The 20,147-nt window shown below is 35.9% G+C and overlaps 2 protein-coding genes across 3 annotated transcripts in view; one reads left to right on the top strand and one right to left on the bottom strand.

Annotated features, from left to right (window-relative positions):
* The window catches only part of LOC134845223 (cilia- and flagella-associated protein 43-like), a 306,846-nt gene that overhangs the window by 37,491 nt on the left and 249,208 nt on the right, over positions 1–20,147 (bottom strand). For both annotated transcript variants that reach the window (XM_063862133.1, XM_063862134.1), the window contains exons 2-12: positions 11,434–11,467; positions 11,232–11,365; positions 10,924–11,055; positions 10,761–10,857; positions 8,714–8,887; positions 8,190–8,323; positions 7,781–7,878; positions 6,677–6,725; positions 4,931–5,214; positions 1,018–1,131; positions 730–813 (exon numbers count right to left, since the gene is read on the bottom strand). In XM_063862133.1, the coding sequence (XP_063718203.1) occupies positions 730–813; positions 1,018–1,131; positions 4,931–5,214; positions 6,677–6,725; positions 7,781–7,878; positions 8,190–8,323; positions 8,714–8,887; positions 10,761–10,857; positions 10,924–11,055; positions 11,232–11,365; positions 11,434–11,462 (1,329 nt within the window). In that variant the 5' untranslated portion in view covers positions 11,463–11,467. The remainder of the gene's footprint in view (positions 1–729; positions 814–1,017; positions 1,132–4,930; positions 5,215–6,676; positions 6,726–7,780; positions 7,879–8,189; positions 8,324–8,713; positions 8,888–10,760; positions 10,858–10,923; positions 11,056–11,231; positions 11,366–11,433; positions 11,468–20,147) is intronic.
* Positions 13,339–15,930, top strand: LOC134844788 (uncharacterized). The gene is made up of 3 exons (XM_063861604.1): positions 13,339–14,995; positions 15,176–15,320; positions 15,852–15,930. Exons 1-3 carry the CDS (start codon positions 13,339–13,341, stop codon positions 15,928–15,930), a joined length of 1,881 nt encoding a protein of 626 aa, XP_063717674.1.

Raw genomic sequence — 20,147 nt, forward strand, 5'->3', positions numbered from 1 at the left:
CGGTCCTTTTCTTCGTGGATAATTCGTCTCACTCTTAATCAAATCATTATACATGACTATACGAAAAACCCTCAATGCAAAAAGAAAAACTTCAAAGTTTGAGAAAATCGACAACTCGCAAAATATTTATCATTAGTTTAAGGACTGCAACTTGCTTACTAGCTAGCTTCGCTTATAATCACGAGTTATGTGATGCGCTTGATCCAGGGTCTGTCAGTAACCTAATTTTGGTTTACTATTTCAAGAAATAAGTTCAATTAAATATCTATTTTTACGAGTTGTCACTCTCTTCAAAACTTGTCAAAATATGTCTTTTTTTCCAAGTTGCCTTATCCTTATGGTCATACATCTATCACATATCAGTTCAAATTTTTGGCACAGTTCAAATTTTTCGCGCAGCTCAAATTTTTGGCACAGTTCAAATTTTTCGCGCAGTTCAAATTTTTGGCACAGTCACCGAAGTTTTGTAGACAGAGAAAAGGAGAAATCAAAAATTTCAAAAATCTTATTGACTAAACGTTCACCACATCGCAAAAAATGTGATTATTTTTTTCAAAAACTAACATTTTTATCAAAAAACTGTTTCAAAATTATGTTTAATAAAATAGCTTAGTAATTGCAAGTAAAAAACTTCAATTGATTGAAGCCGGTGTCTTTCACTCGAGCATCTTTCAATCGAGCAAGTTAAAAAACGGGTTAAAATAAAAAAGCGGATATTAGAAGAGTTACCTTGTCCTGTCCGAGAGCGATGCTTCCGACTAGTTTGTGCACATCCATAGTCCACACTTGCATAGTCCCATCCTCGCGAACAGTCTGGAGAAGAAAAATAGAGTAGGATAATTGCATTGAGCTTTGAAAAACGTATGATTGATCATTTGTTGTGGTTATTTATCACCTTAGTAAAAGCAAAAATACAGGATTGAAAGACTTTTTAATGAAAAAAAAAGTTTTTCTGCTATAACTGCAAACTGTAAGTTTCCGGAGAAATGCGTTCAACGCTTCTAGACAGGAACTTACGGCCAACATGTCGTTTCCCGGGAAAATTGGCTGGGCGAAGGAGAACTTGCCACAACTGTAGTCCTCGTACACTTCCACACTATTCGTTGATGGTTGATAGATAAGAACAGAACCCTAAACACACAAATCTATTTTATTCTTCTAAGAAATCGAAGAACACAAGCTTTGATATAGAACTAAGCCGAGCTTCGCATTACTTACAAAAAAATATTGTAGTATGCAAACTTAAACACAGAGGCGAAGCTGCGCTTTTATTATTATTATAACACTATTTATTATTATTATAACACTAGCGAGAACACGACAAAAAAGAAGCTTTTTGAAATGAAATAAGAAACAACAGAAAAAAGCCTCAAATTAGTAACTCTTTGCCAGGTTTTTTAAGACCATTTATCCGCGAGGGAAAGAAACAACACACTTGCTGTACCGCTGTTGTTGCTCCTGCTTGAGAACTACATGTAATTTTTTTGGTTATTTTTCTGGGCTGGGTAATGTTGCCTCACCCTCACGCAACGATCAAGGATCATGGCGGGTCTCGCACGTCCAACCCTTCGATTGAGAGGCGGAGACCTAATCACTTCACCACTGCTCCCCTCACCACCGCTACGTATCGGATTCGAACTTGCGACCTCGAGATTTAGAGTCTCACACCGTGCCCTCTCGGCCACGACCGCTTAAAAATGTCTATTGTATTTGATGCCACTTTTGCTGCATCGCTTTGACAATTAATTACTATATAAGCTGCTTTGTTTGTGACTAGTGTACAAATAAAGTAGCTATATATCGCAATAAATTGCCAAGGCGATGCAGCAAAAGTGGCACCAAATACAAATAGAGACAATTTTGCAAGTAGTAATTCGGAATATAACAAACTGAAGGCATCCACACTAATTTTGCAAGTAATAAATTGGAAATCACAAAATCAAATTATGTATTTCAAAAAAATTGCGAGATATATTGAGTTAGAAAACTTCTGAAATCGAGTTTTTATTTTTGTTATGTTGTATGATATAAATATTTTTTTCGGTTCATTTGACGATTTCAAAATGTATCAAATGTGTTAACTTATTACGATTCAAATGTCTAGGCACATGCTATCAAAAAGCCGCAATGGTGCCCCAAAAGTGGCACCAATATTTGCGACAAAGATTAGAAATAAAAGAATAGTCGTACTATGACACTGACGCTCACTAAAGTTCGCCAGTGTAAAGACAAAATTGTAAATCTATACTTAAAAAAAACATGCAAGATCTCGAGAAGAAGGGCCTACTATCTGTACTCATCTCATTTACAATTCGTAAATACTGAATTGATGAAATATAACCAAAAGCCGGAATCATCAGTAAAAAAAAGAATTGCGGAAAATCTGCATACCATTACAAAAAAAAAACAATTATCAATTATAAAACTAGAAAAACTATTGCAACTAAATTCTCCGAAGTCCATGCTATGTTAATTAGGACGACAAAACAATAAACAGATGCAAAAATCTACAAAAAAAGCCGGTAAGCAAAAAGTACGGAACCTCGGCCGAGCTCGAAAGAAAAGCCAATCAAAAGTCACTCCGACATCAACGGCGCAAACTTAGTGTAATGGAATTGAATTGCTTGCAAAGCAACTGATGAAGCAACACCGATTCTATTGGACAATAATTTTGGAGAGCAAGGGATCCGAAACAACGACCTCTTGTCTAGAAGAAAAGTTATTCAGTGGAAGCGTCTAATTCCAAAAAAAATTGATCTCGAAAATTGTATGAGAGGGACGTTCTTTTCGCGCAAGTTACTCGCCAATAAAATTTGCAGTTTGGTATCACTCCAAAGCCTTTGGTATTTGAAAAACAAATATCACAACAGTTATCTCTGAATTAATCATGCAATGAAATCAATGCGAAATCAAATTTTTGAATTATTAGTTTTACACATAGGTGAAGTTGCACTTTGCATACACAAGCAAAAATATGACCAACAACGCTACTGGGAAAAACTGAATGAGTAACACTTTGAGTCTACAAAGTTTCTTAAGTGACGCAAACCAATTATGACGCATTAGCAGTACCAGTCAATTTGAAAAAAGAAATTTACCAAATAACATGCCTCAATTTATAGAGCGAACGCATTTGAACTATTACACGAAAAATTTCATTAAAAACATCCGACCCTACCCAGGTTCGAACCCTTTTGTTTTGTTGCGGGTCTCCTTCCCTACCTCTACTCTACAGATCCATGATACATTGAAGCTAAAGTGCTATTTTTAATATAATTGTCTGTGTTAATATCCTTAGCATTGGCTGTACTGATTAGCTGGCTATTGATCGAAATGAACACTTTCAAAAAGAACACATTTTGTCGCAACAATATTTGCGTTACAACAATATTTGCGTCTTAGGTTGGAAAAAAAAGAAAGTTCATACCATAACACAAGCTTTGCTTGTATAAACACATTTAATAATAAATGACTAATTTTTTTATACATCTTTCGCATGCTTTATTTCTCAAATTCTCAAACAAAATTGAGAAGTTTAATTATGTTTTTTTTTCAAAAACTGCGACTGTAGAAATTTGGTCCGAAGCATACAAAATGAAACACTTTATTTGATCATTAATTGCATCATTTAGAACTATTTCATTTTTTTTTAAAAATGACAACCTACACTTGAACAGTTCATAGATATTTGCGCTTTAGAGACCAACCTGCAATTGCAAATAAAAGTTCCTGCATCTTAACTGATGACAATTTTGACGCAGAGGCGAAGCGGAACTTCGCACGACTTTCGATAGCACAAAAACATAGCATTGCAAACTAGCAGACAAAATGTGAAACGAAATCCACTGAGTCGAAAAAAATCGAAAAAATGCCGAATAAACCACGCTTATAAACTATCATATTTTTGTTTCGAATGATGATCAATATGATGAAAACAAGCCAACATAGAAAAAGAAAAAATATTTGAATACTGGCAACTAAGCCTACGAAACTTGGGTAAAATCCGCTTAAGCCAAAAACCAACTTAATTTTTATTATAAAATTTGAGCTGTAACGCTCTGAAAATTTTAGGATTTTTATACTTATGTGTTTCGGACGAAGGGAGGTAAAAACTAACTTATTAAAGTTCCTGTCAAATAACACAAAATTAGGTCACTAAGCCGAAAATAGATAAGTCGAAACAATTTAGGTTGAATAATGCTTTTAGGCTAAAAAAAACGAAAACATACGAAGCCAGGTATCTAAACCTATAAATTAGAGCAGTAAATCAAACCCATTTGCATTTACAATAAAAATGCTTTGTGGCGTTCCAAATAAGCCGACTTAGCATAATTAGACAAACAATAGGACGGCAATTTTTTTTTGAAATGGAGTCTTTTCAGTCTGAAAGAACAACAGAACGTGGCCGGGTTCGAACCTAGGATTTTGACGTCCCACGTGTAGTCGTTGCCTCTCGGCCAAGTTTGCCGGAGGAGTCAAGGTATTTGAGTTTATTATAAATCAAGCTATCAATTGACTTTGTTGAAAAATTGTTAACCTGAAAAAGTTTATACTACGATTCGATAACACTAATCGCAAGCATAAAGATGTCTGATAACCCCAAAAAGTGCAGCAAACGAGATTGAATTTTTTTTTCGGCCGACACTTTTAGGGTTCGGTGTGGTAAAGCCAATGAGAGGCATTCTTTTTCTGCACCACATCCCTTCTCTGTGCCATTGAATTTTGTGCAGACTTCATTAAAGCTGCTGCGCTTTTGAATTTTAGCTAAGAATACAGCTCATATGATGACTACCCAAAAGAAAATCATAGCAGCCAAAAAAGTGAAGCCACTAACAATGTCTGAAAATTCTGGTATTTTGTTTTTCGATAAGAAGATGCAAAAACTTGACTAAAAAACAATGTAACACGACGTGGTTAATTATAAACTTACGTTTTTTGTTCTGAAGACTATCTTGTCATAATACATTGAGAAGTAGCCTGACGCAATGCTCTCGTTAGTGTACAGGTGTGACAACAGCTTCGCCTCAGAAGTGAGCACTGTCTTCAGACTACCCTCCTCCTCTTGCTGGTCTTTTTTCTGACCTTGACCCCTGGTCGAGGTGTGAGAGGAGGTCAAGTCGAGACAGAATATCTGACCGAGATCAGTGGCAACGTAGACTCCATTCTTATGCATGAGAATGACGTTGATTGCACAATCTAGTACAGAATCATCACCTAAAATAACCAAATACATTTTCAGTTTAAAGGTACTTGCTTTCAAAATTAAAGTGATTTTCAGATCATTGCTGATAACCGCTGCTGAGCCCTTGTGTAAATTTTAGGTCATTTGTATGGCTCAAAAACTCAATTCTCTAGCAAAGAAGAACCTTTTTTTTCTAGTGCATAAGCCAGCGTACGACGCCAAACAGATTAAAGTAAATTTGAGTCTGAGAGGTTTTAATTTCTCTATTGAGCAAAAGTTTCACCTAAATGGATTTATTTTTGCAAACTTAAATTTGCGTACGTAATTTCATAAAAGTGAATAATCTATGCAAAAAACTTATCCAAAAACGTATCTAAAAGTGCAGGTTCAATTACATACATTTAGAAACACATACATGCTCCATTTTATGAATTTTCACCTCCATTTTATGCAAAATTTACGTAATAGTTCCTTCTCCTTCTACTGTCACAGGACATTGAAGTAGCAACTTTTTGGATTCAACGAGCAAATGAACGGATTTTTTTTCACGTTTTTGTCGTTTTCTCTTCTACAATTAGAGATACAGGTTTAAATTTTGCCACATACTAGATAAATCAATTTGAGGGGAGCTAACCGACTCAATTTTTGAGAAGTATTATTTTGAATGTGGTAAATAAACAGTTAATCGTAAATAGTTTCAGACGTGTTCCTTCTCTGGAATCTTCCCTAAAAGGAATTTGAATGTGCTCAAATTGGTTCTTTGGAAAGCTGATGATCTTCACTTAGTCTATATGCCGCGTAAAAACCACGGACAAAAGAATTGCAAGATGTACTTGGGCTGGCGTCATAAAAAAGCTGCACGTTTATGAGTATATTTGGGCTGGTGATCAAAATAAGTCAACAAAAAACTGATCCTTCAAATGTTTTGGAAAAGTGACATCTCCGATCCGTGCAAAGAAGTCTTAAAAGCAGTTATTTAGTCTCTAAATTTTGCCCAATTTTTTGTTCTATGCACCCAAGACCTTTTTTTATCTGTATCGTCAAAACCGATAAGACCATTTTCGACGCCGGACTAAGTACTCTTTCAATTCCTTTGTGAGCGGTTTTTAGGCGGCTTGAAGAGTAAGTGAAAATCATCAGCTTCCCAAAGAACCAATTTGAGCGCAGAAATTCACATTCCTTGGGTTCTTTTTGAGAACGTTTCCAGAAAAGAAAACTTCTGCTACCATTTATGGTTAACTGGCTATTTTGAACCTTCAAAACAAGATTTCTCAACATTTGATTCGGTTAGCTCCTTTCAAATAGTTTTAGCTAGCATTTGTCAAAAATTAAATCCTGTATATCTTATTGTACTGTATCTCTTATATAACGAAACGAAAAAAACATGAACAAAAAAATTCGTTCATTTGCTCGGTGAATCCAAAAAGTTGCAAATGCAATGTCCTGTGACTACTCGAGAATGGTCAGAAAAACAATTTATTCAATGCTACTCACCGAGTGGAATCTGATGGAAAATTTCAGTTGTGTGGGTCTCTGTGTCAATCTGAAACGACAAATGGTGTCATGAGTACTGCATGGTAAATAACTTTCCGTAGCCCCAAGAATAGACGCTAATTATTTGCTAAACAAAAGGTAAAAGGCAAATTTCAGTCAGCTTAAATTACGGAGCAAGCAATTAAAAATATATTTAAAAAAAATTAAGTCTTTTAAGTTCTCTAAAACATAATTAATTTTATTCTACTTCTATATGTTGGTGGCCCTATTTTTTCTTCTTTCGTAATTAGCAATCGAAAAAGGCTTAAATTTTAGTTTATTGCCTCGCATTACTTTAAAGAATTTAATGATTAACCCAGTTTTCGATCAAAATTGATGATTATTCTTCAATTTAAAAACCAATTAAAAATTTATTACAGAGAGGCCAAGCGAAGTTAAGCACCGATTACAAATCAACTTATACATAGCATGACAATTAAACGACAGAAAAAAGAAGTAGAAAAAACTTCAAAAAATAGCGAAAATGATCTACCAAAAATTTGCCTGGACATTGTCTTGACTAAAAATCCCTTTCAAGAAAGAATGCCAAGAAGCAAGACATATAAATGTTCACTAAACATCAATATAAATTAACAAAACTTACAAAGCGGTAAAAGAAGCCGACAATTCTTGAGCAGACACACGTTACGCCGAAAAAAAATTTTATTAGAAAAACTTAAAAACTCAAAAAGTTCCCGCCTCGATCGAATATTTTTACAAAAATTATTGCTCCCCAAACTATTCAAAAATAGGACGCTAAGCCGATATATTATAATCTAAAACTTTTTGAGCCACGAAAAAAATTAAGAAAAAATGGACAAATCTGATATCCTAAAATCGGAGTCGGTAAATTTACAACCAACACAAAAAAAACAATTTCGAATAAAAACGGGCATTTGAAACGCAGATATACTCAAAATTTGTCTGTTTGTTGACGAAAGTACAGATAGATCGAGATGACCACCAATTTCAGTCATCCTATGAACAAACTTAGTCTAATACCCGATTGCAACACCCTTGATTATGACACAAGGGTAATGACAGTATACATTATGTTTATCTTACCTTGATGATCTCGCCCCTCTTACATCCGAACAGGACATGACCAGAGGGTAGCCACGTGTGACACAGAGGAACCACAGAATTCTTTTTCTCGTGCCATTCTTAAAGCAGAAATTTGAGATTACCATATTATAGTGTTTGATTGTGGTAGACAAAACTAGAAGTAATTAGAACTGAAAGTAATAATTAAGCATCGCTTACGGGTGAAAAAGAAACATGGACGCTCTCAATCGTTCTTTTGTTTACATGCAAACCTCAAATACCTCTTGAATTTTTTAAAAATTTGCAACTTGGCTTTTGACCTTAAATAACGGCCTACACTAATGATTGCGGTAATTGCAAAAATCAGGACCATTTGAACCTATATGTTCGTGAGGTAAACTATTTATGGCTCTAATACACTGGGACTCACCGGTGCAGTTGAGCGCACTCTCAATCAGATCCCTGGATGCAATGAACTTCAGCTCCGAGAAGTTAGGGTGACTATCTGCACTCTTGTACTCCTCGTCGCTCAGAAGACTATCGTCAAGTACTAGACTGAATTGGCTGAAAAAAGGAGACAGATATTGAAAACAATAAAAACAAGCCTTAAAATGAAACCAGTGACCATTTTTGCGATTTCAGATTTTGGAAATTTTTACTGTCAACATTTCAGATGCTGGAACAATTAAGAGCTCGATTAAAAACAAAATCATTTCAAACTGACTGCGCCGTTTCTACAGATGATTAACCGATGTTGTCGAATGAGGATATGAGCTTCGAAATGAAATTGACATGACATTACCGGCTGGTAAATTTTTCTCTGGAAATATTATCATTAACAACTTTTGTATTAAAACAGTTATTTGTAAAATTTTGTTTGATAAATATTTAAGCAGACATTGAAAATAAATAATTCTGAAATGCTGAAATCAACATTCAATTAGTTTTGCTTACTTTGGATTGATGAAATGGTTCTTATTGGACCTCTCTATACTCCAGAATGTGATACATTCCTGGTTGCCTGAGACAAGTTGTCGCCAGTTGGTGGGATTGAATGAGAGAGAAGAAATCGGTCCATTCTCGTTGCCAACACTGTTTTTGCACAAAATCTCTTTTGTCTGCCAGTTCCTAGAAATAAATTTCTAGTAGGCACTAGAATGGTCGCACACTATTATTTTTTGCAAAAATTAATCATACAGGAGAATTGACACATTGCAAGCATAACCCATAAAAAAAACATTCGAAACACAAAACAGTAGCTTTGAATTGAATTCAAAAAAATTGAAGTAACCGGGCGAATTACTTGTGGTATAAGGCAAACTATGCAGAATATAGAAAAAAATATCGAGAAAAATCAAAACCAAGCTAAAACATTATTCACAATCAAAATGGTATGAAATTATGAAAAATGTATCATTTACAAGGAGGCAAACCAGAGCTTCTTACAATTTGCGATACAACACAAACATAGTATGCCAAACTAGCAGTCCGAAAAAGAGATGAAAGCCAAAAGACTCACACGCATAGAAAACTTGTTTCGCTCATCCAACGATGCAATATGATTAGGTAAAAACGAAAGCGAGAAAAAAATTATACCGAACCGAAATACGTAATTTTAAAACCAACATGAAACAAATATTCACACAAAGGTTGAAGCGGAGCTTCGCACCGTTTACGATAAAATCGGGAAAAAAACTGCCAAAAAAAACTAGAAGTATCAAAATGGATAAAGCTAGTTTGTAAAACAAACATACCAAAAAAGAAAGAAATAAGCATCAGAAGAAAACTTACCAAGCGGAAAAAAGTCAAAAGTACCTGAGCAATTTTTAAATGTTCAAGACCCCTCTCCATATACTCGAAACAGAGGTATTTTTTAATATCTAATGCTGTTTCAACAAGATTTCAAGAGCTTCCATATGGTTTAAAAATGTGACATTCGACCAGAATGGACAAAATGCAATCTCTGCAGTTTAAGAAATTTTAGCAGCGGACCTTCCGAGTTAGTGATTTTGAAGGATTAACGACGTTATTGGGATGATTAGTAGAACGGTGAAGGTCAAGATATTCTAGTATTTTGAAATTTTAAATTTTCGAAGTGATGACGTAACATTTCTGAGAAACGTCAGAAACGGCCATTTTGGCGAAAGAGCTAAAAAGAAACAGAACAACATTAGTTGCGATTGCGAGAACAACGGAAATTGTGATTAAGAAACGACAACGAATCACGGAGTTGACAGAGAACGTTCCGAGTTGCAACTATTGTGTCGCTACAATAGTTGCAAGGCCGTTGCGAACAACGGTGAAGGGTGGAAGACAGCCTTCCGTGTTACGGAGAAATCAAGTTTAACGTGCTTGATTCAGTGGATTCAAGAATCCGGAAGGGTTTCGGGACTGAAACTTTCATTACTTTATATGAACTTTTAGCTTCCTGTCATGTCCTGAATTGAATTTAATTAACAACTGGATTCATTTTGATAAGGATGAGAAGCTAGGAGTTGAGGGAAAGGGTTGATCCATCTTCGATGGAGATGATGATTTTTATCTACTGAACAAAAACAATAGTAATATAATAAATAGTAGTAGCCCTGTTTTTAGGAGTGACCTCGTGGTCTGGGGATACTGAAACCCAGCCATGAGCTCACTATTTCTGCATGTAATTAAGTTAATTTGAGTGTTTTGACCGAAGCCGAAAGCAGTAACGTTTTTTGTCGACCCGATGTTAGAAAAGACCACCGAAAAGTACTGGCTTGGTAGAGACGGTGAAAAGCATATAAAGCTCTGTATAGACGTTAGCCAGTCGTCTTAGGACTTAGTTTTATTTTCCGTCGATATGTATCTTCCGGGCGAATGTTACAAAACCTCGGCCCAAGTGATATTTTTAGATAAAAGTCGTCAAACAGTAGCATTTTATCATGATTAAAGATTTCGGCTAAATAGTACGATCTAAACAGAAAAGTCCTTTTCTTTTTTTCAGCAAGCGAATTATTAAGAAAAAAAATACCATATGATGATTTTGAAGTCACCAACTCCACTGTAGCTAGCAAGGTAGTTTCCCTCGTGACTAAAGGCGAGAGCGGTGTATTCTAGCTCAGCTCCATCTGTGAAACAGAAAACAAGTTTTAGTACTATAGTATTGATTCTAATCAAATACATTAAGAACAAACCTCCTAATTCATCTTTGAGAACTGCTTTCTGTTCGAATTTGGCAAAAGTATGAACGAAAATCCTGGGCTGCGGAAAAACTTCCGAAAAGGCAACTAAATTAAATTTCGTGTCCGCCACCAGAACTCCGACTCCTGAAATATACTGTCTGGATGAGCGCTTATAGCTACTAAGGCCGTTCAACGACAAGCTTCGCTTAACTGTCAAAAGATGGTTCAGCGATCTTTGCCAAAATGCTAGATAAACTATCAAGATTGCCTTCAGCCACGCAAAAAGTACCAATAATTTTTTGAAGGTTTGATATACCTACCTTCACCGGGGGACGAATAGCAAAAAGTTTGCTTTGAGAAGGTGTCAAAAAACTTGATAAATGAGTCGCACTTGAAAACCAGAACTGAGTTGTCAATATACTGTATAGCATCATAATTTTCGCTTTCCACCCAGCTAAAAACAACATCGCAAATTTTAAATTAGTTCATTTTCATTCATATCAAAAGAGAAAAATTACAAACCTAAGCTTCAACTCTCCGAAAGAGTTCATTTTACCTGAAGAAGTTCCAAAATGAGAATTTTACTAATATAACTAAAAGTATACATTTAAATGGTGGCGGTTCACAAGATGTGAGAACAGGTTTTTAAGCGACGTTTTACACTTCTAAAAATTTAAGTACACTTGTGGAAAAAATTAAGCGCAAATTCACGTTTTCACTCTCTAAAAGGACGTTTTTAATGCCCATTTTGGACATTTTCTTTTATTTTAGCAAATTTTTTATGCAGACTAAGAGCAAATCATCAGACCTACTGTCTACTAAAGCATCAATATTCAATTTCAAAGACTTACCAATGTAATCCGTATCTGAAATTGCCAGATTTCCTAACCTGCACTAAGTTTTGCATCGGAGTGATCTTTTTCTCGTATAAATTGTGTTAAAAAATTGCTCATACCGCATGAAACATTCCCAGCGAGAGAATTGAAACAATCAGTGTGAATGTTTTACTAAACTCGGCAGTTACCTTTTTTTTTCACGCGGATTGGAAAAATTAGTGCGGATGAGGAAATCTGGCAATTTCAGACCGGATTACATTGGTAAGTCTTTGAAATCAAGATTCAATATTGCTCTTGGTATATATTGCTCTTGGTAAATTTAAAAATTTCGCTGAAAAGCAAACCAGTGTTGTCCAAAATGGACATAGAAATAAAGCATTTCAGAGAGTAAAAACTCGAATTTGCGCTTAAATTTGTCCACTAGTGTATTTCTAAACGATCACGTCATGTTAATGATGCATTACAATTTTAACCGAGTGACTTGCACATTTTCACACTGTCATAGAAAAAAAGCGAATGACCAATGGAAAAGCTATACTCAGAATGTGTAGTTTTAAGAAGTTCTGTTCGAAAGTTTAGACAGTACTGCTAGTTTTTGTGTCTTCTTGTTTTATTTTTGGAATCGTCATGTAAATCTATACATTCACAGAAATCGAATTCTTGTAAAAATTGAAGAAAAAATCTTCTGATTTCTACATTTTGAACGAACGTGCAATATAGTTGATGTTTTTGCCTTCTGATTTCTACATTTTGAAAGATTTAATCATTCAAAACATTTTATCAAATTTAAAGTTGTAATAGTTTTTAATCTTCATTACTGGTCATCTTCATTACTGGTCCAAATATGCCACCCAGGAAGCAGCCGCAAGACAACGGTACCTCCAATATGGAGGGTAAAAACCATCAAATTGAATGTGATTGTGGCATTTGGACGGATATCTGGGTGCCTACACGTATTCCCCGAAGTTTTCGGGACAAAAAATTTCTCTGTGGCTTCTGCGCACAAGAAAAAATAGAAAAGGTAGAAGAAAAAATCGAAAAGTTAGAAGAAAAGCTCAATCAACCCACCCACAATCCAGAACCTACCAAAACTGCACCAGTCAGCTACGCAAACATTGTTCAGAAGGTTATGGATGAAGAATCTGACAGAGCGAGACGAACAAAAAATTTCGTTATTTACGGAAGCCAACCTACTGAAAACGACGAAACACTTGTAAACAACAAGCTTGATGTCATAGGAGTACCTACCACATTCTCTACAAAACGTATCGGAGGGATCAACTCGGAAGGTCAACAACTACTCCACGTCGTGTGCAAGGACGAGGCTACAAGAAATAAAATACTGAAAAACGCCAAAAAGTTACGGGATAAACCTACTACGAAAGATCTATACATAAACGCCGACATGACGAAAGCTGAAATTAAAATGCGCTATTCTTTGAGAATGGAGCTGAAGAAAAAAAGGCAAGACGACCCAGAAAACGAGTTCATGATAAAGCGCAATCAAGTCATCCAAGTCAAGAAATGACTATCCCTTTGCCTGTGGAATATTGAAGGAGCAAAGTCCACCTTCGCTATTTGTGACTTACATATGCGCTACGACTTACTCTTACTCACTGAAACTTTTGACACTGCTGGCTTAGAGTTGGCCAATTTCATATGCTACAACCAACTAGCACAAAAACGAGGTCGTGGCAGACCCATTGCAGGTTTAACAATCGCCATTAACAAGAAATTGGATGAGATTTGTGACGTACTCTTCAAAAGTAAAGAATCACTTGGCTTGAGACTACGCAAATCCGACATGAACGTCATTGTCTCATATTTTCCTCCCGACACGCGGATTGACGAAATACTATTCAAGCTGACCAATGCCCTCTCCTATTTTGATCTTGGGAAGCCAACAATAATTGGCGGCGATTTCAATTGCAGAATTGACAACTCACAACCTCGAGGTTGCGAGCTTATAGACGAAATGATTGAACTCGGATTTACGTGCCTGAATGAACCAGATGTCCTCACCTATATCTGCCATAACGGAGCGAGCACAATTGATTTTATTTTCCACAACTCTTCCGCAATAGTCGGACCACTATCTGTATTACCTTCCCATTTCACCAAGCACAACCTGGTTACATCCGAAATATCGATTAAGAATTCGAAATATTCCTCAAGAGCCGGCTCAATACGGTCGGTTGACCTGACTCAACTCGAAGAAAAAATCGCACAAATAGATTATGTCGGTGACGTAAACAGATATTACGAGAGCTTTGTTGAAGCCTGCAAATCCGCCGCCATATTGAGAAAGCCCAGAAAATCACCTCCGTGGTTTGACAAAACCCTTTACAATTTGCATAATCAGTTAAAATTTTCATACAAAAACAAGCAAACTAACCTACTGGAGTACAATTCGTCAAAAAGAATATTCAAGCGACTCTGTAGACAAAAAAAGGCGACTCATATTCAAAACAGAGAATTCGAAATCATCGAGCTTGCTCAGTCGGACAAATCGAAATTCTGGGGTATTCTCACAGCTAGTTCGTCGAAAAAAAGTCAGAGCTCAGTCTCAATGTCTGATTGGGAATCCCATTTTGACGAGTTATACAATGTTCAAGTCTCCAGCTCCATAGAGATCAACGACTATGTGAACCTTAGTCAGCACAATTACGCCGATGACGATCCCCCAAACTGTGATTTTATCAACCGAGCTATTAGTACGGCCGAGATTGTGAGGGTCTTGTCGAAAACAGCAGGCAGAAAAGCTACAGGGCCTGACGGTATTTCAAATGAGCTGCTTAAATCTTCTTTTGGAGTCAGCTATTTATTTTTGACAACCCTATTTCAGACGTGTTTCAGATATTCAACTTTGCCAGACGTGTGGAAGACGTCGTACATTGTGCCTCTTTACAAGGGAAAAGGTCCAAAAGACTCCCCTTCAAACTACAGAGGCATCAGTTTATTATCATGCTGCTATAAAATCTACTCCGGAATTATTCATGACAGAATCTATCAATGGGCTGAAGGAAATTCCATACTCCCGCGAAACCAATATGGTTTCCGAAAAGGGCTATCCACGATTCACGCAATAAACGAGCTCAAATGCAATGTTCAAAGTGGTATAGACACATATGCACAATACTATGTCTGTTTTGTGGATTTCAAGAAAGCGTTTGATACGGTTGACCGCAATACCCTGATTCAAAAGCTCATCCGACTTGGCCTGCATGGTGAAATTATCCACGCGCTAGGTGAAATATGCTCAAAGAATTTTCAACAGGTTGCCGACGGCTGTAATCTTTCAAACAAAATTCCCCAATTAATTGGCGTGACCCAAGGCGATAAGCTCTCACCTTTGCTTTTTTCGTTATTTATAGCTGATCTCCCGGATTTTATCGATTCCAATCAATGCTTGATCATTTTATATGCAGATGATCTAATCATAGCCAGTCCTTTCCTTCTAGATGTTAAAAGATCGCTGAATGACCTCTACGAGTACTGCAGAATTAACAAGCTCACTGTCAATGTCCAGAAAACCAATATGATGAAATTCAGAAAAGGTGGACCTCTGAAAAAGTCAGACAAAATTTTCTACGGATACGAAGAAATCGGGTTTACAAACTCATTTTGCTATCTTGGCTACAACTTATCACCGTCCCTTACCATCACAACCCACCTAAAACACTTGGTCAGATCAGCTATAAGGTCAACGTTTGCGCTCCAACAGAAATTACCGTTCTCAAAAATTAATTTTACGTCGGCCAAAAGACTATTCGAATCAATAGTGTATCCGGCGGCGATGTATGGAATCCAAACAATCGATCATGGCGTGTTTTCCGCTCAAATAGACTCCCATGTCAAACAAATCCAAGGAATCTTCTGGAAAAAATGGTGTGGACTTAGCGTTTACACCAGGAACACATCCCTCTTGCATCATATTCTTGGAGACGACTTCCTAAGAATAGATCGCGCGAGCCCCTTAAAAAGAAGAATTATTGCTCAATATTATGCAAATGAGGCCCATCATCTTATTTGCTTAGTCGAAAGGTGTTTTGAGTCCCAACTGGACTGTATTTGTAGATATTGTAACAATAATATTGATTTCAGACATTTAGACACATGTCATGGCTTCACAGAATGCTCTAACACTGTGGAGAAGTTATTGAAGGCGACACGACAAGCGTAAAACAACTTATCAATTTCTCCACCTTTTTTGCACGTGCTTTTTATTTATACAATATACACGCGGTTATTATTTTATTACACATTTGTCCATTTATTGGATGTTTAATTTACTCTTTCTTCTACATTTTGAAAGAGAAAAATCTATTTTTTTTTTCAAGTATACCTACGGGTGAAGGCTTTTTTGCCCCCCATTGAGTAAAACCAAGTCATGAGTCAACAACAACTGACGGAATCTCAGCTACCAATTACTCACGAAGTGCTGATTGAAACGGAGACAAATTTCAGAAATGCGCTAACAGCAAACAAATCGGCGACACAAACAAAACAAATCCAAATAATCAAAATCATCCCCCCATTCTCGAGAGAAATTGTAAGGTCAGCTGAAAATCTGGCGCAGGCATATCGAAGTTGTGCTTCCGATATACTTAAACAATTCCCCACAACAATGCAACAGAAGATGACAATCTCAAAAACAATAACCGTGACGAAAGATGACCGCAAACTTCATACACTGACAGTTATTGCTCCCCCCGAAGCAGAGCAATTCATAACTAGCATCAAAAGCGAAGGAATCATTCTACTTAACAGGACGGTATTTCCCATGGGATGCTTTCCAAGGTCTCATAGACCCAAGAACATTTACCCTAAACTAGCAAAAATCAAATTGTCGAACTTGCCTTATGTATGCAACGATATTGAAGCGAAATTAATTCTCCAATTGCCAGAAGACATAATTCATAGCCCCATATTCCAACGTGAGACCTGTATCGTAACTGAACCGGGTCAGTATGTTTACACAGGAAGAGCAATTTTAGAAGTTAAAATACAAAACGAAGAACAAGAGAAAAAGCTGAAGGACTGGTCTTATAAATCGAGAATGGATGGCTTCAAAATGTGGGAAGGTGTAGAAATCTCGTTTCACATACCTTCACTACATGAATGTCAAAAATGCAAGATGTCTGGACGCCAAGAAAAAGGTCATCACGATGATTGGTGTAACATAGGGAACCAAATAACCAAAAATCCAAATAATCACTACCCACAAAAACCAAGCTCCAATAATGCCAGCGACGAGAAAAACGATGACGAAACAACAAGCGATAAGTTTTGTAATGGTACCGAAAATGAAGAAGATAAGAATGTTGAAGCACCACCATCTGGAGTTTTGATTGATGAATCTAAAACAAACAGTGCAGATACTCCAAGCGAAGAAAAACAAAAGGATGAGGTTCTCAACAATCAGGTCGTAGATTTTCATTCTTACTCTGCAAAAGAAAAAAAAGACAAATTAAATATCGAAAATAACAAACGAAAATGTTTCTCTGACGGAAGAATGCTTACAAAAAGAGAGCGTGAAACTTCACCAACCTCTTGGTCAGTTTTAACACGGAAGAAAGGGCCAAAAATGAAATCTAAAAGTAACGGAGAAGACTTGACTGGAGGGAAGTTTTAGCAAAAATTTCTATGTGCGAAAAACCAGATATTTTTTCCGTTAATATTTTTAGCATAGGAAATCCAGCTAAATTACACTCACTTATCAAAAAATGCCAAGTTTTAAAAAAATCGCCCAGTTTCATTTTGTGCATTCAGGAAGCAAAAATATCGAAACTTACAAATATACATTTGAGTTTACTGGATAAATATAATGTTTTATTCGATTTCATACCGGGCTCAAATAATTCTGGTGGTTTCTTAACGTTATGGTCATCAAACTTGAGTCCTGCAAAAAGAATTGCTTCAAGTACAGGTTTTCAATTGTTAAAATTTGTCAAACTTGATTGGTTTGTTATCAACGTTTATGTGAACCCAATTTCATTCCGAGCAACTTTGAATTCCCTGAAATTAAGCATCAGATTTTTACCTAACAAATCGAAAATTATCATGATGGGTGACTTTAATGCGCTGAGTTATGATAATATTAACAGTTCTTCAATACTTAAGTTAAATGATGCACGTATCAAACGATTTACCCAACTCAAAGAACAAATTCTTGACTATTTTGGTTTTGTTGATTTTGCACTCAAGAATGATTTTTGTGATTATACACATTATGACGAACAACATAAAACTTTTGCACGCATAGATTATGTCTTCTTAAAATTCGAAACAGAGTATGATTCTATGCAAAGCATTCAAATATCAATATCTGACCATTTACTCTTACACGTTTTTGTTAAGCCATCTAACTTGTATCAGCGCGGCCCTAGTTACTGGAAATTAAATGAAGAAATTTTAAACAACAACGCCAGCTTAATTCGTGAAGACCTAAAAAATTTTTACGAAAACGAATCACCAAGTAGTTACGAAAACTTTAAGCACAATTTTCGCGACCTTCTGAGGTTTATTCAAGAGAACAAAAAGCGTGTAGATCAGAAAGAACTTAATTTATTGAAGTATCACGAAAATGTTCTCAGAGATTGCATTCACAGCGGAAAAGGTCCCAACCCTAATTTGATTGAAAAATATCATTTGGTGCTGGAACATCTTCAAAAAATTTCCAAGGAAAAAGATTTTTCAGATTATCGAAAAATTCAGAAAACTCTCAGCTATACATTCGAGGGTGTTCCCAAATTTTGTAGTCAATGGACACCAAAGAACACAATCAACTCAATCAAGAGAATTCAAGTGGATCAGAACGTTTATCATACGGATGAAGATATTCTTAATCAATTTCGAAAGTATTTTTCAAATATTTTTTCAAATAGTTCTACAACAGACTCCGATCAACTACTAAAGACATTTTTATCAAAAAATAAACTCGAAAAAAATGAGAATGATGGCTATAATTACTTTACAGAAGATGAAATTCACTTGGCTATAAACAAATTGAATTTGAAAAGCTCGCCTGGACCAGACGGCCTTACTTCTAAGCTATAAAAGACTTTCACGGATGAGTTTTGTTCAATTTTAGCTAAAGTTTTTAATCATTTTGTTCATGATGGAAAACTTCCAAACAGTTTTTATTTAGCAATAATCAAACTGATCCCGAAATCTGAAAATGCCATAGCAGTACAAGATTTTCGCCCCATCAGCCTTATGAATACTGACGCGAAAATCTTTGCCCATGTAGTCTGTAATCGAATTAAAAATGACCTTTGCAAAGTTGTAAAAAACCATCAGCACGCGTATTTGCCTGGAAGACAAATGCACACAGCAATACGAAAATTGAAAAAAGCGATTACTCCAGAACGATTGGCTACCCGAGGTTCATGTGCTGTAAAATTAGACTTTTCTAAAGCATTTGACAGAGTTGACAGATCACTTCTCAACAAAATTTTGAAAGGGTTAAACCTTGATGAGCTTTCAGTTAGAGCTATTGAAACTTTGTATTTAGACTCAAAAGCAGTAATTGAGATAAATGGTTTTTTTATCAGCCAGCTTCAAAATTCATCGCGGTGTGAGACAAGGTTGCCCTCTTTCCGCATTTTTATTCATAGTTTTTATCGAACCCCTTCTTTAAGCAATTGAATCTACAGAAGCAATTGAAAGTTTCGGGATATTGTGCCCCAAACTAGTTTCATATGCAGACGACATAACTTGCCTTATCAAAATCCGATGTATTGACAGGTTGTTTCGCTTAATCGATACATTTTGCAAACAAACTCAAATGATGATTAACATAAGTAAAAGCGAAGTGCTTTCCATACCTGATTTATCACCCTATAAAACAGTCAAGGAAACAAAAATACTTGGTGTCTTGTTTTACACTTCCCAAAAAATTGAAAATATTGAATTATTGTTGAGTTCACAAATTCAAAAACATCGAGGGTTAATTTCACTAAGTAAATCTTTGAGGGCCAAATCATTAACACTGTCAGTTTATGTTCTCCCTAAGTTTTTTCATTTGGCTCGTCATACTACAGTTAACTTGGATACTGTTAGTAAATGCCAAGAATTATTAAATACAGAATTGAAAAAAACAAGCAGACTCGACATAAGAAAAGAAGTTTTATATCACCCCATCTTAGATGGTGGGATAGGCTTACCATGCCTACAACTTAAACTTTTTAGTATGAAAATTATCGGTTTCTTTGCTTCTGATATACCAGATCAAAATAGTTTATTACCAACAGATTCAATTTTACCGAAAGAAATCAAAAATTTGTTGAGAAATACGAACATCTCTATTGAAATAAGTTCAAGTGATTTTGCAATATTTTCAAACAGTACCAATAGCCGTTTAATTATAACAATACAGACAAAATCTTGAGATGTTTA

Source organism: Symsagittifera roscoffensis, chromosome 4 (assembly GCF_963678635.1).
Source record: "Symsagittifera roscoffensis chromosome 4, txSymRosc1.1, whole genome shotgun sequence".
NCBI classification, from domain to species: Eukaryota; Metazoa; Xenacoelomorpha; order Acoela; family Convolutidae; genus Symsagittifera; species Symsagittifera roscoffensis.

Coding starts and splice junctions, on each gene's coding strand:
- LOC134844788 (XM_063861604.1), top strand. CDS start 13,339: ATGCGCTACGACTTACTCTTACTCACTGAAACTTTTGACACTGCTGGC. Junction 14,996..15,175: donor TGAAATTATCCACGCGCTAG/GTGAAATATGCT, acceptor TTTTATATGCAG/ATGATCTAATCATAGCCAGT. Junction 15,321..15,851: donor AAAGGTGGACCTCTGAAAAA/GTCAGACAAAAT, acceptor TATTGATTTCAG/ACATTTAGACACATGTCATG.